Below are 18,006 nucleotides of genomic sequence, written 5' to 3'. Positions count from 1 at the left end.
AATCCAACTGAAACAATGGCAGTGTTTAAAAGTACTAGAGGCAGACTGGCTGATCTATAAATCACCTTGCATCCAAATAACAGTGATCAGAGACTGTAGAATTGATACTTTCAAGCACCAATTTTGTTGTTAGCCCACCCACTCAAAATCTCTAATGGGAGATAGATTTAAAGGCATGCTCTGGAACTTTGTCAACTAATAAAGTATTTTTCACTCTTCATTTTTGGGCTCATGAGCACTACTTTCAGAACTACCGGCTAAAAAGCATACAAAAGTACCAGAGAATCTCTAACTTTCAGTCTCATTACTGAGTGGGTATTGAAAGCCATTAGGTCAACACTGGTGTGATGATCGAAACAGACGTACAAACTGCACCGTCTAGTCTATGGAGAGATCAAATGTCAAGCAGGCGGAATAACATTGATGAGACCACAGGCGGCCAACATCTCAGATGTCTTCATCTCATCATTTAGTGTTATGAAGCACTAAAGGGGAACCACAGTCAATAATGGTCAGCCATAAAAGAGAATGTGAAATCTGTAAGTGGCAATAGAATAGATAGCTGTGCGGCAGTGTTTTCTCAATGGTTCACAGTCTCCTTGGGTCAGAGAGCCAAAGACTTGTTTAGACTTGTGACTGGAATAAACAGCATTTGTTTACACTTTAAGATGTTTTAGATTAGCCATAGCTTTAAAGACTTTGGGAGTCTTGACAAAAAAAAAAAGAAAGGTGGACAACGTAAAACAGATTTGATTTTAATTTACAGATAATCCAGTTTCATAAGGTCTGGTCACATAGTGAGGAGAATCCTTCACTAAAAGGATCGTTATTTAACAATTAAATGAACACAGAATCCCTTTCATTTTGTGGCTGCGCCCTCTCTGCCGCCACAGTGGACTCCCAGAATGCTGCCAATTCGACTAGCGCATTGGAGGAATAGCATGAGATGACTTTGCACTGAGAAAGGTTTGGTAAAAAAAAAAAAGATTGCTTATTTCACAGAGGGTTCCTCCGATTAGATCGGGGGCTTTCCTCTTAAACATTCAACAACCAAAAAAAGTATCTCTAAAGTCATACTGAAGGGTCAGGTTCACAGTAATCTTCATGCAAAGTGACAACACCACTCAAGTTTGGAGGAGGTACGTGTCGGGCAATGGAGAATCCCACCGCTCTGTATCTACAGCTGAACTGAATAAATTGCTAATCTGATCAACATGTGTGGATCAGCACTTGTTCAGTTAGCAGCCTGTGAGAGCAGTGAAGATGCAGACAGACATAGCCATTGTGAGCGTGAAAAACAAAGTGCGTCAGGATAAAAATGGTCGGCCAAAATAAATCTTAAAAACAGACAAGACGTTAAGTGGTCTTCCAGGTTCGAACAGTCGTTAGTATCTGAGGTGAGTAGGAACCATTGCCCCTTTCTTCCCCACGTGTCATTGGTGTCTTCATCATCTCCCAGGGACACAGTAATAGGGGTGGGGGCGTCAATGTTGTGTAGTCCAGTGTGTCATCCAGTGAGTTCATACAGTATGAGGCATGGCTCTCAAAAAACAGCATTTCCCAGGATCCTCTGACTCTGACCAGCATGGCTGACAGCAACAAAAGCAGTTTCGACTCTCAATGCTGGTTAAGTGTCAAACACTCAACGCTTTTCTGAAACGACATTTTGGCACAATTACCAAAAGCGCACATATTTCGATTTTTAGACACATTCAGGCACACACAACTCATGCAGACCTAACCACCATTCAAACATGAATACATATCATGACTGCAACTGTGCTCTCATGCACAGATATCTAGATTTGTTTTCATCTAGACAAGTCACTTGTCAACCATTTTGTAACCTGTCAGAGTAGAGTAGGAACATTCAGGCTAGTCTTCACTAGCAGTCTCCCGTTTTTTCCTGGGGGGGGGGTACTTTCTCAGTGTCTCAGGGGTGAACAGCACTCAACTTGACATTCTGACCATTTGTTCCCCTATCAACCCCCCCCACACATTTTTCCATTAAATGGTCTGTCCTTCTCAAAGGTTAAACCTAATTTCCTTAATCTTGGCTCAGTGTGGGCGAAGGGAAGTTTAAATACAAGGGTGTGTGGGTGGGAGGCTTGACCCTGTGCCCAACAGGGTTTTCTCTCATTCTCCAGGACCCATATGTCTTGAGTGTCCTATGGGTGGAGAGGTGTACGGTTTGTGTGGTGGAAAAGAGCGAAAGAGAGTGGGTGGTGAGGGTTTAGGGGTGGGGAGGGGTGTTCCACCACCCTCTGTTGCTATAGCAGCTCCTCTCTTTGCTTTTTGCTCCTCTTGGGGCCCTGGCCGTTTTCCAGGGTGCCGTTGTGGGGTCGGAGGAGGTGTCCTTGTTCCCTGTCTGTCCATGGGACCCCTCCCTGGCCGTCGTCACTGTCCAAGTCCGAGTCAGAGCGCATGAGGGCTGAGGACGAGGGGGCAGGGGCCGGCTTCATTCGGCCTGGTGGGGGAGAAAGGGAAAGGAATTTGCTGTTTTCAACATATTCTAAGATAATAAGGCACAGAGAGTAGGTCGTGTGTGTGTGTTACCAGCTCGGGGGGGGTGTAGCGCCAGTCCGTCCTGCTCTTCGCCATTAAGCATCTTATAGCGGCTTTTGCTCTTGTGGCGCATTTTACCCTTACCCCTGTTCAAAACACACAGTCCTGTCAGTCTGCTTATTCCACATTACTGGATGGACAACAAGCATGTATTTAAAACAGAGTAGCACGCCATGCAATGTAAACGAAGCAACATAATATTCATGTACAAAAATGTCAAACTCAAACGTTAGTGGCACTCTTACCCGCGGCAACAACACACCATACCCCAGACAAAGGTCGCGATGGCAACCACGATCATGAAGGATGCTATGGTCACATACAGCACACTCCATTCTGAAAGAGAGAGGGCCAATATAAGTCGCAGGTTGTCAGAACGAGAAAGCGCAAATTCAGCACTTGATATTTCCATTACGTCGCTTTCCGCTGTGCATCATACTCAGAAGTAAATTCATGTAGTCACGCGAGTCTTCACAGTATCCTAATGTATAATGTCATAATCTTCAATTTCACGAGTGTCCACTCCGCTCCTCACCACAGTTGCTCTCTTGGTCCCACAGCTGTCCTTTGATGAAATTCTCCATCCAGAAGGGGTGGCAGACGCAGGTCCGCGTGAATGAGTCGCAATCCCCGTGACTGGAGCAGTTCAGCTGGCAGACTGCAGGGGGAGAGAGACGTTAAGAGACGTGAACTTTGAATTCCGTCAGGCCACAGGTTTTCTAGAGTCTTCTTGACATCTTCTGGGTCAAAGACGACAATCCTATCCTAACTGTCTTTTAAGACTAGTCTATCTAACCTGGAGATTAATAAAACAAATATATTAAGCCAAACTTGAAGTTGTAAGTTAAAAAAAGAGGTAAGGGTAAGTCAAAATAAACTAAATTGCCCATACTTTAAATACCAGAAATGTAAAAACATAAAAATAAAATAATTCATTCATAGAGCATGTTTAATTTCACAGCAAACTCTCAATAACTGCTTGTCATGTAAATGAACTAAGTCTCAATTCATTAGTCCTAATACATTTCTCCATCCATGTCTTGCTTTTCTCTATTCGCGTGTCTGGATACTCACTGACTGTGTCCACCCGCCGTGCCTTGAAGATGAGGAAGTCGTTCTTCTGTTTGCGTAACTTGTTGCGCAGCCCCAGAGCCACACTGTGACCTGACAGAGGGGGGCGACCCGGACCCCCAGACACCAAGAACACCAGTCGAGTACTGAGAGGAGAGGAATGGAGATGGGAAGAAATTAATAGATTCCCTCAACCAGCCTAATTACGAATTATTCTTAGTAATTATAAACATTGCCTCTTAGTTTTGTAACAAAGAATCTCTCATGTCCACACCCTGTAAGTGTGGTAAAAAAGTTACACATTGTAAACGTGGCCATTTTTTAAATTTAAAATTACACATTGTTCAAAACAACACATGCTAAAACGTGTACAAGAAAGAGTACGTCAAATAAAGGGTGTACTCCTGCGTTCTTGTGCTTACATTGCAATTAAGTAACTCACTGTGCCAATAAAGTTGAGTGAGTTGAAATGAAGAGACCGAAACATAGAGGAAAGGAGCTGACCTGTGCTCGTTGAAGGCGCTGACTTCCCGTACGATGATGTCACTGTCGAGCACGCCCAGCAGCACGCCCACCTGTCTGAGCAGCATGTCTCTCTGGCGGTGGGACACCTGGGACACAGACACCTCCAGCACCAGCTCCACCAGGTCACGCTGCCACACGTCTGACAGGAGAGAGAGGGCGGAGGACAGAGTGAGGGAGAGAAGAAGAAGATAGTGTGTATAGGAGCCATTTCTGCTGTGCTTGTGTTCCATATAGTATTTCTCCTACTTCCCATAGATCTGAATGGATTGGGTGGAAGGAATATAATGGAAAATAACCCTAGTGTATCAAAAAGCTAGCTGTAGCTTTAGCCACATCCATTTGGTTCTTTCAAACCAAGTGTCGAGGGGTTGATTTTGGGGCTGTGTTTGTAGTCCATAAGGAGCCCACTGACCTGGTTTGACCTCTACAGTCCCTCTGTCTGAGCTGCTCTGGCCCTTGCTATCAGTCACAGTCAGAGTGAAGCTGTACTTTCCCTCCACCAGGTTAGTGAGAAACAGCACCGCCTGGTGGTCAGAGTTGTTCAGTACGTTCTGGGGGATAAAGACAACACAACTCTTCAGACAAGATGCATTTGATTTGTATTTGATCAGTTACAAAGATATTTTGTCTTATGTTGATGACACATATCTTAATTCAAAGACATTGAATTATGTTATAATTGTATATTCGAGCTGCAAGCAAGACACTACTGCAAAAAGAAAAAGTGGAAAACCTGGTCTGACCAGAACACATAAGTTGTTCAAAATATTTCCAGCAGTAGGTCCATTGTATGCAAATATTATTAAGTAGAATGTTTATCATGAGAAATGCAAGAGCAGATTGCATTTGGTCAGAATGTTTTTACCTAATACAACATGAAGAGGGAAATGTATGCTATATTGTACATTTTCTGTTTACTTACTATAGGTACATTGTATGTTTGCCACAGCTCCCCTAACACTTAATAATATTTTCTGTAAATATTTCTGTTATCCGTTATAGTACCACGGAGTGGACTCTCTCTCACCCCTGCTGCAGGACTACTGTCATCACGGGTCCACAAGTAGCCCACTCCACCCTTGTCGTCTGTGGAGTGGGAGCCGTCCAGGGCTGCAGTCCGCAGGGGAAGAGAGATGGCTGGGCTGGACTGGACATGGGCTACTGGGGGTTGGTCTAACTCTGGTAAAGAGAAGACAAGACACTTTTAAAAGGACATTGCCGTGCCAAAGAGTATTCTGAGATACTCAGTATGCTGTTTCTCTCCATGCACCTGGTAATAATATAGGTGTGTGAGTTATGCTTCAGTTATACTTCAAAGGGTTTTGAATAGTTGAGTGCGTCTCGTATGAGACCTTGTCTAGCTTGTTTCTGAAAGCTTCAGAGAGTTCCATCTCTGATACATTTCTTCGTCGGCAATTCTATATTAAATCAAGTTTCAAGTTTTTAATCACAAGTACAGTGAAATGCCTTACTTGCAAACTCAAATAATAACTGTGTCTGGTAAATACTAATCTCAGCACCCAGAAATGAATCCGAGGCTAAGGAAAAACCTACTCTTATGAAATCAGGAAAGAGAATTTAAACAAAAACACACACACACACACACACACACACACACACACACACACACACACACGACAATTACCCTCTCGGACGATGACCGTGACCGTGTCGGTGCTCGCCAGCTTCCTCTCGTCCGTCACGGTCAGACTGAACTCGTACTCGCCCACCTGCAGCCCCGTCACCGTGGCAACGGCGCCATCGGCGTTCTCGATCTTCACTCCGTCCGGACCCCTGACAGACAGACAGACAGACAGACAGACAGACAGACAGACAATCACAGAGTCAGACAGGTGGAGAAACAGCAGTTCCACTATCCGCTGTCAGCACATAGCACTGAACTGAGCCATATAACATGAGAGATGGAAGAGAAGAGTGCTCCAAAGAGTCTTCTCCACTCATCATATTGCCTCTGGGAGTTGAACTAAGTGTCACTCTCATACACAGAGAACAGCGAGTGTGTAATTTGCCAAAGGGTGCTGTGTGTTTATTTGGGAGTGTGTGCGTATGCGAGTGTGTATGTGAGCGAAAGTGAGCATGCATGTAGTTGAGTGTGTGTGCGTCTATGTGCATGTTGGGTCTGTCTGTCTGCCTGCCTGTGAATACTGACTTGCTCTGTTTCCAGTGGTAGGCGGAGATATTCTGGTCGTCCGTGCTCTTGCTGCCGTCCAGAGTGGTGCGGTCCACAGGCAGGGTCAGCTCCTTCTCTGGACCGGCGTCTGCTACTGGGGGCTTATTGTTCTCTGAGGGGGATGGAACACAAGCAGGCTCGGGAGAACATAGACATGCTAGGAGGACAATATCCAATATAGAACTGTATTTTCACCTACAGAATCGTGCTAGTTTTGTCTGTCTCTATTCTCAATGTATGTTTCATCAAGATTAAACCAACATCCATTCAGATATGTTATATAATAGCAAAGAATTAGAGAAAATATGTGTGGCTTATTTCATGTAAATCAGGCATGATATTCACGCAACTACAAGATCACACAAGGGAGGTAACAGCATTTTCCATTCATTTCTCTTGATGCTATTCCCAATGTAAGCCTCAACAAGGTTAAGCCAACACACATTCAGATAAGCGACACAATAGCATTGGTGTTGACAGTAGCCATAGATACACATGATCTATATGCTGCTGGATTACCTGGCTGGACGATAACAGTGACCCGTGCCGTGTCCTGCTGTCCGGCTGTGTCTGTGACAGTGAGCTGGAAGGTGTAGTCTCCTTCCTGCATGGCAGACAGCTGCAGAGTGGGAGTCCGAACGCCCTACAGAACGAAGACAATACTATCAAGATGGGAGAGAAGAATTTCCCTTTTTTTTGGTGCCGAAACAAAGAATTTCCACCTTCAAACAACAATTTGATAAGGCTATCATGAAAATAAAATAAAAATAAATAATAATAAAAAAGACGGAATCCCCTTGATTGCTAAGTAAGATCTGCGCATGGTCTCTGACAAACTGAAGCTCCCCCTGGTGTTCATCTCTCACCTGCATCTCCACCACCTTGCCCTTGCTCTCGGGGCTGAGCGACCACTCGTAGGCCAGCGGCTCGTGGTCGTCCGTGCTCTGGTTGCCATGCAGTGTGACAGAGTTGCGCGGTAGCGTGATGACCTGGTTGGGTCCGGCGTTGGCCACCGGCCGGTAGTCCACGGCCTTGTTGACCGACAGCGTGGCCTGGGTGGAGCTCTGGGCCCCGTCCGAGTCCGTAACAGTCAGACTAAAGGGGGAAAAAAATAGAGGACAGATAAAAACGACAAACTCAAAAACACACCAACTCATTTGTTTGAAGGTGAAGTAAAAGGTGTGGTATTGAAGGATGAGGGGGAAGACGGTTTTGATTGAACACTTACGCTTAATTCGAAACCAACCCCTAACATCTAACTACATGGTACTCTGCTAGACACGTGTAAATCTGAGATGCTAATCTGACTACCGTGCAGGAAGGTCCGGTTTATGACAGATAGACAAATTCCTAACATCCTCCTTGCTTCTAAGACCCACAGTAGCCTTCACCTACAGCTGAAATGGGGAGAGAGGATGAGGGACGTGGGCGTATGCATGTGAAATGGTATGAAGGAAAACATTTGAAGTAAGAGATAGAAGCGGAATACAAGGTAGAGCATGCCCATAGGGGAAAAAATAGAAAGAGGTACCTCAAGGAATATACAAGCAATATGTAGAGAATTTACAAGATGATGCATGCCCATTGAGAAGACAAGGTAACGGTACCTGAATGTGTAGTTCCCTGGGACCAGGCCGGTGAGGGTGAGGATTTGGGTGTCTGCAGAGACCTTCTCCTCCCTCAGCGGGCCCTTCACCTCCTCCCAGTGCCACGCCACCACCTTGTCATCGTCTGTGCTCTCTGAGGGGCCGCACACAACGAGAGGAGGAAGACAGGAGAGGAAGAAGAGGGGAAAAGAACCGGTTAAATGTATAGGCCACCCTGCCTATATTTTTGCCCCTGTCTCAACCCTGACTACTAAAGTTTGTCTTCCATTGTTTTATGTAAGGTGATAATGTAAAAAAACTGCCCAGGGTGATGTTTGGAGGACCTTTGCACCAAGCTAAAGATCAACATTAGTATTCTAGGGCAAATACCGGTTCTTGACCTAAAATGGTCAAGCTATAATTTCAATGTACGCTAGTAGAGCAATAATCTAAATAAAAGACACCCTTGACCAAATCTGTCTTTTTCTGGTCAGGAAACAACTACGACAAGATGCAACATAAAACCCGGTTTGACATCACCAACAGATGGTGCAATTCTAGTTTATATGATTTGATTGAGACCAAAAAGCCAGGTGTACTCACGGCTGCCGTCGATCACGGTGGAGCTGGTTGGCAAGGATATCTCCTGGAACTTTGGGGAAACCACAGCGACGGGGAGCTTGTTTACCCGTGGCTCTGTGAAGTGGAAGAGGTTAGCTAATTGGCTGAATGGTACAGCTGGGTTGTGTTCATTAGCCAACGCGTAGCGAAACATTTTTGCAATGGAAAACTAAAAGGACCATTTCTTATTGGACAACTCCAGGTAATCCATCCCCGTTTCAGTCTGTTATCTTCCATTTGGTGAGAATGAACACGACCCAGGTATGAGTCATTGTCAACATTTCAGTATAAGCCCATAAATGGGAGAGTCTGGGGAGGTGCCCTTTAATATGTTACAGTTTACACATGTTCCTACTAATGACCATGTCAATACGAGTCATGTTAGTTTAACCCCCACCTGGTTTGACTGTCACGTTGACATAGCCCTCTCCGTGTGCTCCGTCACCATCCACTGTCACCTCAAACTCATACAGTCCCACCGTCAGCTGAACACAGGAACAAGAGCCAGAGAAAGGTTGAATTAGAGCCAATTCTATAGGAATTGTTTCTCATAAGTACTACAGTACTGTATAAATGGCTCTAGTCATACATTCAATCTCAGTTACGCGGCCTTGGGTTTGAACAGAGAGAGAAAGGGATAACGGTTGAACTAATTCAAGGAGCTGCACCTTGCTGAGTTTGAGCGTCTTGCTGTGTTTCCCCTCCATCTCTCCACTGTAGTCTTTGGGATGAGTTCTCAAGAGCCAGTCAAACGCATAGTCGGTCCCTTTCGAGAAGTGAGAAAGAGAGAGAGGCGGGTCAAAGCCGAGGATGGAAGCTACGAGGAATGACATCCTGGGATACAGAGCTATCTTTAGTACCAGGCTGTGTTCTGCAGTAGCTCTCTCCTTTGTCATCGTCATGCCAACTCAAACAGATGAGCGTATGTAGAATTCGGGGCGAGACGTGGACTACACGGGGTGTGTATAATACAGGTGTATGATACAGTATGACGAAGTAATAACGCAGGTAGGTTGAGTAGTAGTACCTGGCTGGGGCGCTGGCACCACAAAGGCGTTGAGTTCTACCTCGTTGCGCGGCAGCGTGACCTCCACACTCACGCCTGCCGACACCACCAATTCCCGGACTGTCATGGAAACCAGAGGCATTACATGGGCTAAAATGGAGGACGGAGCAACTGAAACAGCAGTTAATTCAAAGTAGATAGAAATCTGCAGCAGGTGCCAGTTTTTGAGCAGGAGTAGATGTTTAGAGCTACATGCTTTACCTGCCATCAATACATACCTCAACACATCCAATTATGTTATTAGTGTGTTATTAACCCAAACGTTGTCGAGGGTGGGTTTTGTAAGTCAGAGTTTAGTGTCCACTGCCTTACCAGCCTGGGTTGGGGATGTAGTGATTGTAGGAGCAGTAGTGGGAAGCACAGAGCTGCTGTTGGAAAACACTGGGTCTATGTTGTCCTCTGATTTAGAGTTCTGCTCTGAGGGTGATGGCTCTTCTCCACTTCCATTAGTTAGCTGGCTGTGATTCCTATCAGATGTTTGAGGGAAAGCTACTCCGCTGGTGCCGTCGACAGTTGGAGACGGATGCTCTGCATCCTTGGAAACTCCCTGCCAAGATATGGATGTACTTCAGATAAGAACGGAAAGATGACTAAAGACATTGGCTACATTGTACAGTCTTCAATAGCCTTCACGACGTGAACCACTGCAGTTAAGAGATTGCATGATATACAATAACACATAAGTCAGGGAAACAAGGTTGTCATGCATGTAGAAATGTATATGAAGGTATTTCATACTCTATTCATCTACTCTGTCCCAGTGATCCTGGAAGGAAGAACGGAGGTAAACAGTCATTTATGACTCAACTACAGAACAGTAACTTTCCATTGACTCACAGCGCCAGAATGTTGGTGGTCCGACCCATGTTTCTGGCTTACGGCTTCACTTCCCTTTCCTGTTTGTGCCCGCCTGAGCCTTCTCCTCCGAGCTGTGGTAGTCCCCTTTGAAAATAGCTGCAGGAGCCCCAGGGACTCAATGTGGGGCTGGGGGAGAGATGTGACGTCACAGACTCCTCTGTTGGAGCAGTTCAGCAGCACACAGTGCCCCCCCAGGCTCCAGACAGCGTTGCAGGCTGGCTCCAGGCAGCAGGATTCCCAGCAGCTGGCGCTGCCCCTCCCCACGGCCAGGGGGCGCCAGCCTAAATCGACCACGCTGCTCCAGTGGATCCCCAACACTCCCCCCGTCACCCTGCAGATCTCAGCAGATACACCTGGAGAGGGAAAGAGAGTTGTTACAGTGTGTGTGTATAAAGAGGATGTGATCAGTGACTTTGCCATCTGGGTCAAGGATGGGTAACTTCAGATACATGGGCCCCTGAGTGTGTTGGTTTTAGTTCCTTCTTTCTTAGCGCTGGGAAGCCAGTTGCATGCAGTCAGAGCAATCAGTGACACGAATGTGCTAGGCAGACGAGAAAAGCAGCTGACACAGGTTTTGCGACCCACAGATTTAAGGCATGGATGTTGCTTAATTGACAATACCATTTTTAACTTGTATAGCCATATGTGCCTTGCAAACGCAATCTCTTAACATACAGTAACACTCCAGACATGCCCGAAGCTCAACTGTTCAAGCGGTAAAAGGGAAATGAGGCCTTTCCCTGACAAAAGACAGAGATTAGGCTACATTATCACCAAGGTCAAAAGTCCCATCACCAGGGCCTCAAGAACATAAACAAAAAGGCAGTATACAGAAAATGTCCGAGCCCTGAAGCAAGCTTCCAGAAAACTGGAACGGAAATGGCGCTCCATCAAACCGGAAGTCTTCTGACTAGCTTGGAAGGACAGTACCATGCAATATTGAAGAGTCCCTGCGGCTGCTCGATCAGCCTACTTTTCCAACCTGATTGAGGAGAATACAAACAATCCAAAATTGCAGTATTCCCCAAGAGAGGACGGCCTTCAATTCAGCAGTGATGGATTCCTGAACTTCTTAGACAAAAATATCATGATCATTAGAAAGCAAATTACGGACTCCTCTTTGAATCTAAACAGAACTGCCAGAACCTAAGATAAATGGAGACATTCAAGGTTTTTAATCCTGTATCTCTCGAAACATTCACAAAAATAGTCATGGCCTCTAAACCTTCCAGCTGCCTACTTGACCCTGTTCCAACTAAACTACTGAAAGAGCTGCTTCCTGTGCTTGGCCCTCCTATGTTGAACATAATAAATGGCTCCCTATCCACCGGGTGTGTACCAAACTCAATAAAAGTGGCAGTAATAAAGCCTCTCTTGAAAAAGCCAAACCTTTACCTAGAAAATATAAAAAAACTAAAATTGGCCTATATCGAGGAATCTCCCATTCCTCTCCAATTTAAAAAAAAAAGCTGTTGCACAGCACCTCACTGCCTTCCTGAAGACAAATAATGTATACGAAATACTCCAGTCTGGTTTTAGACCGCATCATAGTACTGAGACTGCACTCGTGAAAGTGGTAAATTACCTTTTAATGACGTCAGACCAAGTGGCTCTGCATCTGTCTTAAACCTAACCGTCAATCACCACATTCTTTTGGAAAAAGTTTGGGGTCACGTAGAAATGTCCTTGTTTTTGAAAGAAAAGCTACTTTTTGTCCATTAAAATAACATAATAGTGATCAGAAATACAGTGTAGACATTGTTAATGTTGTAAATGACTATTGTAGCTGGAAACGATTGATTTTGAATGGAATATCTACATTAGACGTACAGAGGCCCATTATCAGCAACCAGCATTCCTGTGTTCCAATGGCAAGTTGTGTTAGCTAATCCAAGTTTATAATTTTAAAAGGCTAATTGATCATTAGAAAACCCTTTTGCAATTATGTTAGCACAGCTGAAGACTGTTGTTCTGATTAAAGAAGCAATAAAACTGGCATTCTTTAGACTAGTTGAGTATCTGGAGCATCATCATTTGTGGGTTCGATTACAGGCTCAAAATGGCCAGAAACAAAGATCTTTCTTCTGAAACTCGTCAGTCTATTCTTGTTCTGAGAAATGAAGGCTATTCCATGCTAGAAATTGCCAAGAAACTGAATATCTCGTACAACGCTGTGTACTACTCCCTTCACAGAACAGCGCACACTGGCTCTAACCAGAATAGAAAGAGGAGTGGGAGGCCCCGGTGCACAACTGAGCAAGAGGACAAGTACATTAGTGTCTAGTTTGAGAAACAGACGCCTCACAGTTCCTCAACTGGTAGCTTCATTAAATGGTACCCGCAAAACACCAGTCTCAACGTCAACAGTGAAGAGGCGACTCCGGGATGCTGGCCTTCTAGGGTAACGTTGGACGGGGCTACAGTGTCCCCCGACCCGTCTATCTCCCTCTCGACCTCCCTCTCGACCTCCCTCTCGACCTCCCTCTCGACCTCCCTCTCGACCTCCCTCTCGACCTCTTGGTGTAGGGGCTGTGCTTTGGCAAAGTGGGTGGGGTTATATCCTGCCTGGTTGGCCCTGTCCGGGGGTATCGTCGGACTGGGTCACAGTGTCCCCCCCCCATCTATCTGTCTCTCTCTACCTCAATTTAAGGGCTTTATTGAAAGTGAAATAAACCAAAAAAAATTACAGCAAACATTACAATCACAGAAGTTACAAAATATTAAAAGACATTTCAAATGTCATATTAGGTGCAAATAGGTAAAGTACAAATGGCCAAATAAATAGCAAAAATATGGATTGTATTTACAATGGTGTTTGTTCTATGGTGTTTGTTCTTCACTGGTTGCCCTTTTCTTGTGGCAGCAGGTCACAAATCTTGCTGCTGTGATGGCACACTGTGGTATTTCACCCAGTAGATATGGGAGTTCATCAAAATCGGTTTGTTGTTTTCAAATTCTTTGTGGGTCTGTGTAGTCTGAGGGAAATGTGTGTCTCTAATATGGCCATATATTTGGCAGGAGGTTAGGAAGTGCAGCTCAGTTTCAACCTCATTTTGTGGGCAGTGTGCACATAACCTGTCTTCTCTTCAGAGCCAGGTCTGCCTACGGAGGCATTTCTCAATAGCAAGTCTATGCTCACTGAGTCTGTACATAGTCAAAGCGTTCCTTAAGTTTGGGTCAGTCACAGTGGTCAGGTTTACTCTCTGTTTAGGGCCAAATAGCATCCTCGCATGGTCTGTTTGCCCCAATTTGTGAATTCTTGGTTCGTGAGCAGACCCCAGACCACAACCATAAAGGGCAATGGGTTCTATAATTGATTCAAATATGTCAAATGTATTCTATTGTTGATGGCATAGAAGGCGCTTCTTGCCCTGTCTCTCACATCATTCACAGCTGTGTGGAAGTTACCTGTGGCGCTGATGTTTAGGCCGAGGTATGTATTGTTTTTTGTGTGCTCTAGGGCAACGGCGTCTAGATGGAATTTGTATTTGTGGTTCTGGCAGCTGGACCTTTTTTGGAACACCATTATTTTTGTCTTACTTAGATGTACTGTCAGGGCCCAGGTCTGACAGAAACTGTGCAGTAGATCTAGGTGCTGCTGTCGGCCCTCCTTGGTTGGGGACAGAAGCACCAGATCATCAGCAAATAGTAGAAAATTGACTTCAGATTTTAGTAGGATGAGGCCAGGTGCTGCAGACTGTTCTAGTGCCCTCGCCAATTCATTGATATATTGGTGCGGCAGGTAGCCTAGTGGTTAGAGCGTTGGACTAGTAACCGAAAGGTTGCAAGATCGAATCCCCGAGCTGACAAGGTGAAAATCTGTCGTTCTACCCCTGAACAATGCAGTTAACCCACCGTTCCTAGGCTGTCATTACGGATTGATGCAGAGGGTGGAGCTTAAGCTACATCCCTGTCTCACCCCACGGCCCAGTGGAAAGAAGTATGTTTTTGCCAATTTTAACCACACACACTTGTTGTTTGTGTACATGGATTTTATGTTGTATGTTCCCCCCCCGCAAACACCCCTTTCCATCAATTTGTATAGCAGACCCTCATGCCAAATTGAGTCAAAAGCGTTTTTGAAATCAACAAAGCATAAGATAACTTTGCCTTTGTTTTGATTTGTTTCTTTGTCAATTAGGGTGTACAGGGTAAATACGTGGTCTGCCATATGTTAATTTGGTAAAAAGCCAATTTGACATTTGATGAGTACATTCTTTTCACTGCGGAAATGTACGAGTCTGCTGTTAATGATAATGCAGAAGATTTTCCCAAGGTTGCTGTTGACGCATATCCCACAGTAGTTATTGGGGTCAAATTTGTCTCCACTTTTGTGGTCTGTATATTTTATCATTTAAATTTAGGATACCATCAACACCACAGGCCTTTTTGAGTTAGAGGGTTTGTATTTTGTCTTGTAGTTCATTCGATGTAATTGGAGAATCCAGTGGGTTCTGGTAGTCTTTAATAGTTGATTCTAAGATTTGTATTTGATCATGTATATGTTTTTGCCATTTGTTCTTTGTTATTGGGTCAAAAAGATTGGAGTAGTGGTTTATCAATATATCTCCATTTTGGATAGATAACTCTTTGTGTTGTTTGTTTAGTGTGTTCCAATTTTCCTAGAAGTGGTTAGAGTCTATGGATTATTCAATTACATTGAGCTGACGTTCCTTCTTTTTCCGTAGTGTATTTCTGTGTTGTTTTAGTGATTCACCATAGTGAAGGCTCAGGTTCTGGGTCTCTGTTTTTGGTTGGACACGTTTCTCAATTCTTTCTTAGGTATTTGCATTCTTCATCAAACCATTTGTCATTGTTGTTAATTTTCTTAGGTTTTCTGCTTGAAATTTTAAGATTTGAACGGGAAGCTGAGAGGTAAAATATACCGTTCAGGTTTTCTACTGCCAAGTTGTCCACGTTGTCTAAAAGGGATTGCATTTGTTGTTGCTTAATTGATTTTTGGTAGGTTTCCACACTACTTTCCTTCCTGCTGTAGCATTTCTTAATATTAGTCAGTTCCTTTGTCTCTCTCTCTCTCAACCACTCTCTCTCTCGACCTCTGAATGCTCTGAATGAACTGACATTTACTCCTAATCTGTTGCACCCTCTACAACCACTGATCATTATTTGACCCTGCTGGTCATCTATGAACGTTTGAACATCTTGAAGAACGATCTGGCAATAATGGCCAGGTACTCTTATAATCTCCCCCCCCGGCCACCCCTCAAAGCCTGGTTCCTCTCTATGTTTTTTTCCTAAGTTCCTTCCTTCCTTTCTAGGGCGTTTTCCCTAGCCACCGTGCTTCTAATGTACATCTGCATTGCTGGGTTTCTGTATAAGCACTTTGTGACATCTGCAGATTTAAAAAGAGCTTTATAAATACATATGATTTGATGTGTCTCTAGACAAGACAGGGCACCGACCATCACCAACTCAGACACTCACTGAAAGCGCACCTATTCCCATGGCTATTGTTACCATAGCTCCAGACACTCCAGAGCTGAATATTATGGGATGTGGGTGTAACTTGAACTCCCTGTAACACTGCTTGCAGCGATTGAGCCTTTCTGCTTTCTGTTAGAGAATGGACCCTTTTGCCTCTGTTTAGTAATTTCCTCCCCCCCCAGGCCCTGTGGCATCACTCACCCACACTGTAAAAACAGCCATTCGGAGTGGAGCTACCACTGACATATGCATGCACGCCTCAGAACCAGCAGGAAGTACAAACAATTACTAACAACCCGATAAACACACAGTATGCTTAAGTTTGGCTGGTGTCTAGCCGTAATCGGCTAGGCAAACCAAACAAGTGTGCTCGCATACTCCCTTAATAGACCTTCGCTTGAAAAATGGAGAAAAAAACCCACAATTGTACCGTTTGTCCATTTTGAGACCCCACAGCCAGTATCTAATTCCTCATAATAGTCCAAATTAATTTAATTTAAGATAACTCAACAAATCTGTCATCAACACATTTTTGCTGAGGAGATCTTACATGATGACCTCACCGCTCGCATTATGTGCGCGAGCGTTGAAAAATAAATTTACACATACAGTTGAAGTTAGAAGTTTACATACACCTGAGCCAAATACATTTAAACTCCGTTTCACAAGTCCTGACATTTAATCCTAGTAAGAATTCCCTGTCTTAGGTCAGTTAGGATCACCACTTTATTTTAAGAAATCTGAAACGTCAGAATAATAGTAGAGAGAATGATTTCAGCTTTTATTTCTTTCATCACATTCCCAGTGGGTCTGAAGTTTACATACACTCAATTAGTATTTGGTAGCATTGCCTTTAAATTGTTTAACTTGGGTCAAACGTTTTGGGTAGCCTTCCAACAGCTTCCCACAATAAGTTGGGTGAATTTTGGCCCATTTCTCCTTTACAGAGCTGGTGTAACTAAGTCAGGTTTGTAGGCCTCCTTGCACGCACACGCTTTTTCAGTTCTGCCCACAAAGTTTCTATAGGATTGAGGTCAGGGCTTTGTGATGGACACTCCAATACCTTGACTATTGTCCTTAAGCCATTTTACCACAACTTTGGAAGTATGCTTGGGGTCATTGTCCATTTCGAAGACCCATTTACGACCAAGCTTTAACTTCCTGACTGATGTCTTGAGATGTTCTTTCAATATATGCACATAATTTTCCTACCTCATGATGCCATCTATTTTGTGAAGCGCACCAGTCCCTCCTGCAGCAAAACCCCACCACAACATGATGCTGCCACCCCTGTGCTTCACGGTTGGGATGGTGTTCTTCGGCTTGCAAGCCTCCCCCTTTTTCCTCCAAACATAACTATGGTTATTATGGCCAAACAGTTCTATTTTTGTTTCATCAGACCAGAGGACATTTCTCCAAAAAGTACAATCTTTTTTCACCTGTGCAGTTGCAAACTGTAGTCTGTCTTTTATGGCGGTTTTGGAGCAGTGGCTTCTTCCTTGCTGAGCGGCCTTTCAGGTTATGACGATATAGGACTCATTTTACTGTGGATATAGATACTTTTGTACCTGTTTCCTCCAGCATCTCCACAATGTCCTTCGCTGTTGTTCTGGGATTGATTTGCACTTTTCACACCAAAGTACGTTCATCTCTAGGAAACAGAACGCGTCTCCTTCCTGAGCGGTATGACGGATGCGTGGTCCCATGGTGATAATACTTGCATACTATTGTTTGTACAGATGAACGTGGTACATTCAGGCGTTTGGAAATTGCTCCCAAGGATGAACCAGACTTGTGGAGGTCTACAATTTTTTTCTGAGGTCTTGGCTGACTTCTTTTGATTTTCCCATGATGTCAAGCAAAGAGGCACTGAGTTTGAAGGTAGGCCTTAAAATATATCCACAGGTACACCTCCAATTGACTCAAATTATTTTGCCTATCAGAAGCTTCTAAAGCCATGACATCATTTTCTGGAATTGTCCAACCTGTTTAAAGGCACAGTCAACTTAGTGTATGTAAACTTCTGACCCACGGGAATAGTGATACAGTGAATTAAGTGAAATAATCTGTCTGTAAAC

The 18,006-nt window shown here is 44.3% G+C and overlaps 1 protein-coding gene across 5 annotated transcripts in view; it reads right to left on the bottom strand.

The window, feature by feature from the left end:
• Positions 1-739: 739 nt before the first annotated feature.
• LOC106588470 (dyslexia-associated protein KIAA0319-like protein) overlaps positions 740-18,006 on the bottom strand; it is a 27,534-nt gene continuing 10,267 nt past the window's right edge. For all 5 annotated transcript variants that reach the window (XM_045709828.1, XM_014177542.2, XM_014177545.2 and 2 more), the window contains 19 exons: positions 10,463-10,836; positions 9,938-10,172; positions 9,587-9,685; positions 9,228-9,325; positions 8,957-9,044; positions 8,542-8,634; positions 7,960-8,092; positions 7,219-7,447; positions 6,872-6,995; positions 6,332-6,464; positions 5,807-5,955; positions 5,189-5,340; positions 4,574-4,712; positions 4,141-4,300; positions 3,640-3,782; positions 3,101-3,223; positions 2,811-2,901; positions 2,557-2,651; positions 740-2,467 (listed from right to left, as the gene is read on the bottom strand). In XM_045709828.1, the coding sequence (XP_045565784.1) occupies positions 2,271-2,467; positions 2,557-2,651; positions 2,811-2,901; positions 3,101-3,223; positions 3,640-3,782; positions 4,141-4,300; positions 4,574-4,712; positions 5,189-5,340; positions 5,807-5,955; positions 6,332-6,464; positions 6,872-6,995; positions 7,219-7,447; positions 7,960-8,092; positions 8,542-8,634; positions 8,957-9,044; positions 9,228-9,325; positions 9,587-9,685; positions 9,938-10,172; positions 10,463-10,836 (2,855 nt within the window). In that variant the 3' untranslated portion in view covers positions 740-2,270. The remainder of the gene's footprint in view (positions 2,468-2,556; positions 2,652-2,810; positions 2,902-3,100; positions 3,224-3,639; positions 3,783-4,140; positions 4,301-4,573; positions 4,713-5,188; positions 5,341-5,806; positions 5,956-6,331; positions 6,465-6,871; positions 6,996-7,218; positions 7,448-7,959; positions 8,093-8,541; positions 8,635-8,956; positions 9,045-9,227; positions 9,326-9,586; positions 9,686-9,937; positions 10,173-10,462; positions 10,837-18,006) is intronic.

This window comes from Salmo salar, chromosome ssa27 (genome assembly GCF_905237065.1).
Source record: "Salmo salar chromosome ssa27, Ssal_v3.1, whole genome shotgun sequence".
Taxonomy (NCBI): domain Eukaryota; kingdom Metazoa; phylum Chordata; class Actinopteri; order Salmoniformes; family Salmonidae; genus Salmo; species Salmo salar.
Note: the sequence above shows the minus strand (reverse complement) of the source record. Positions and strands in the feature narration are given on the sequence as shown.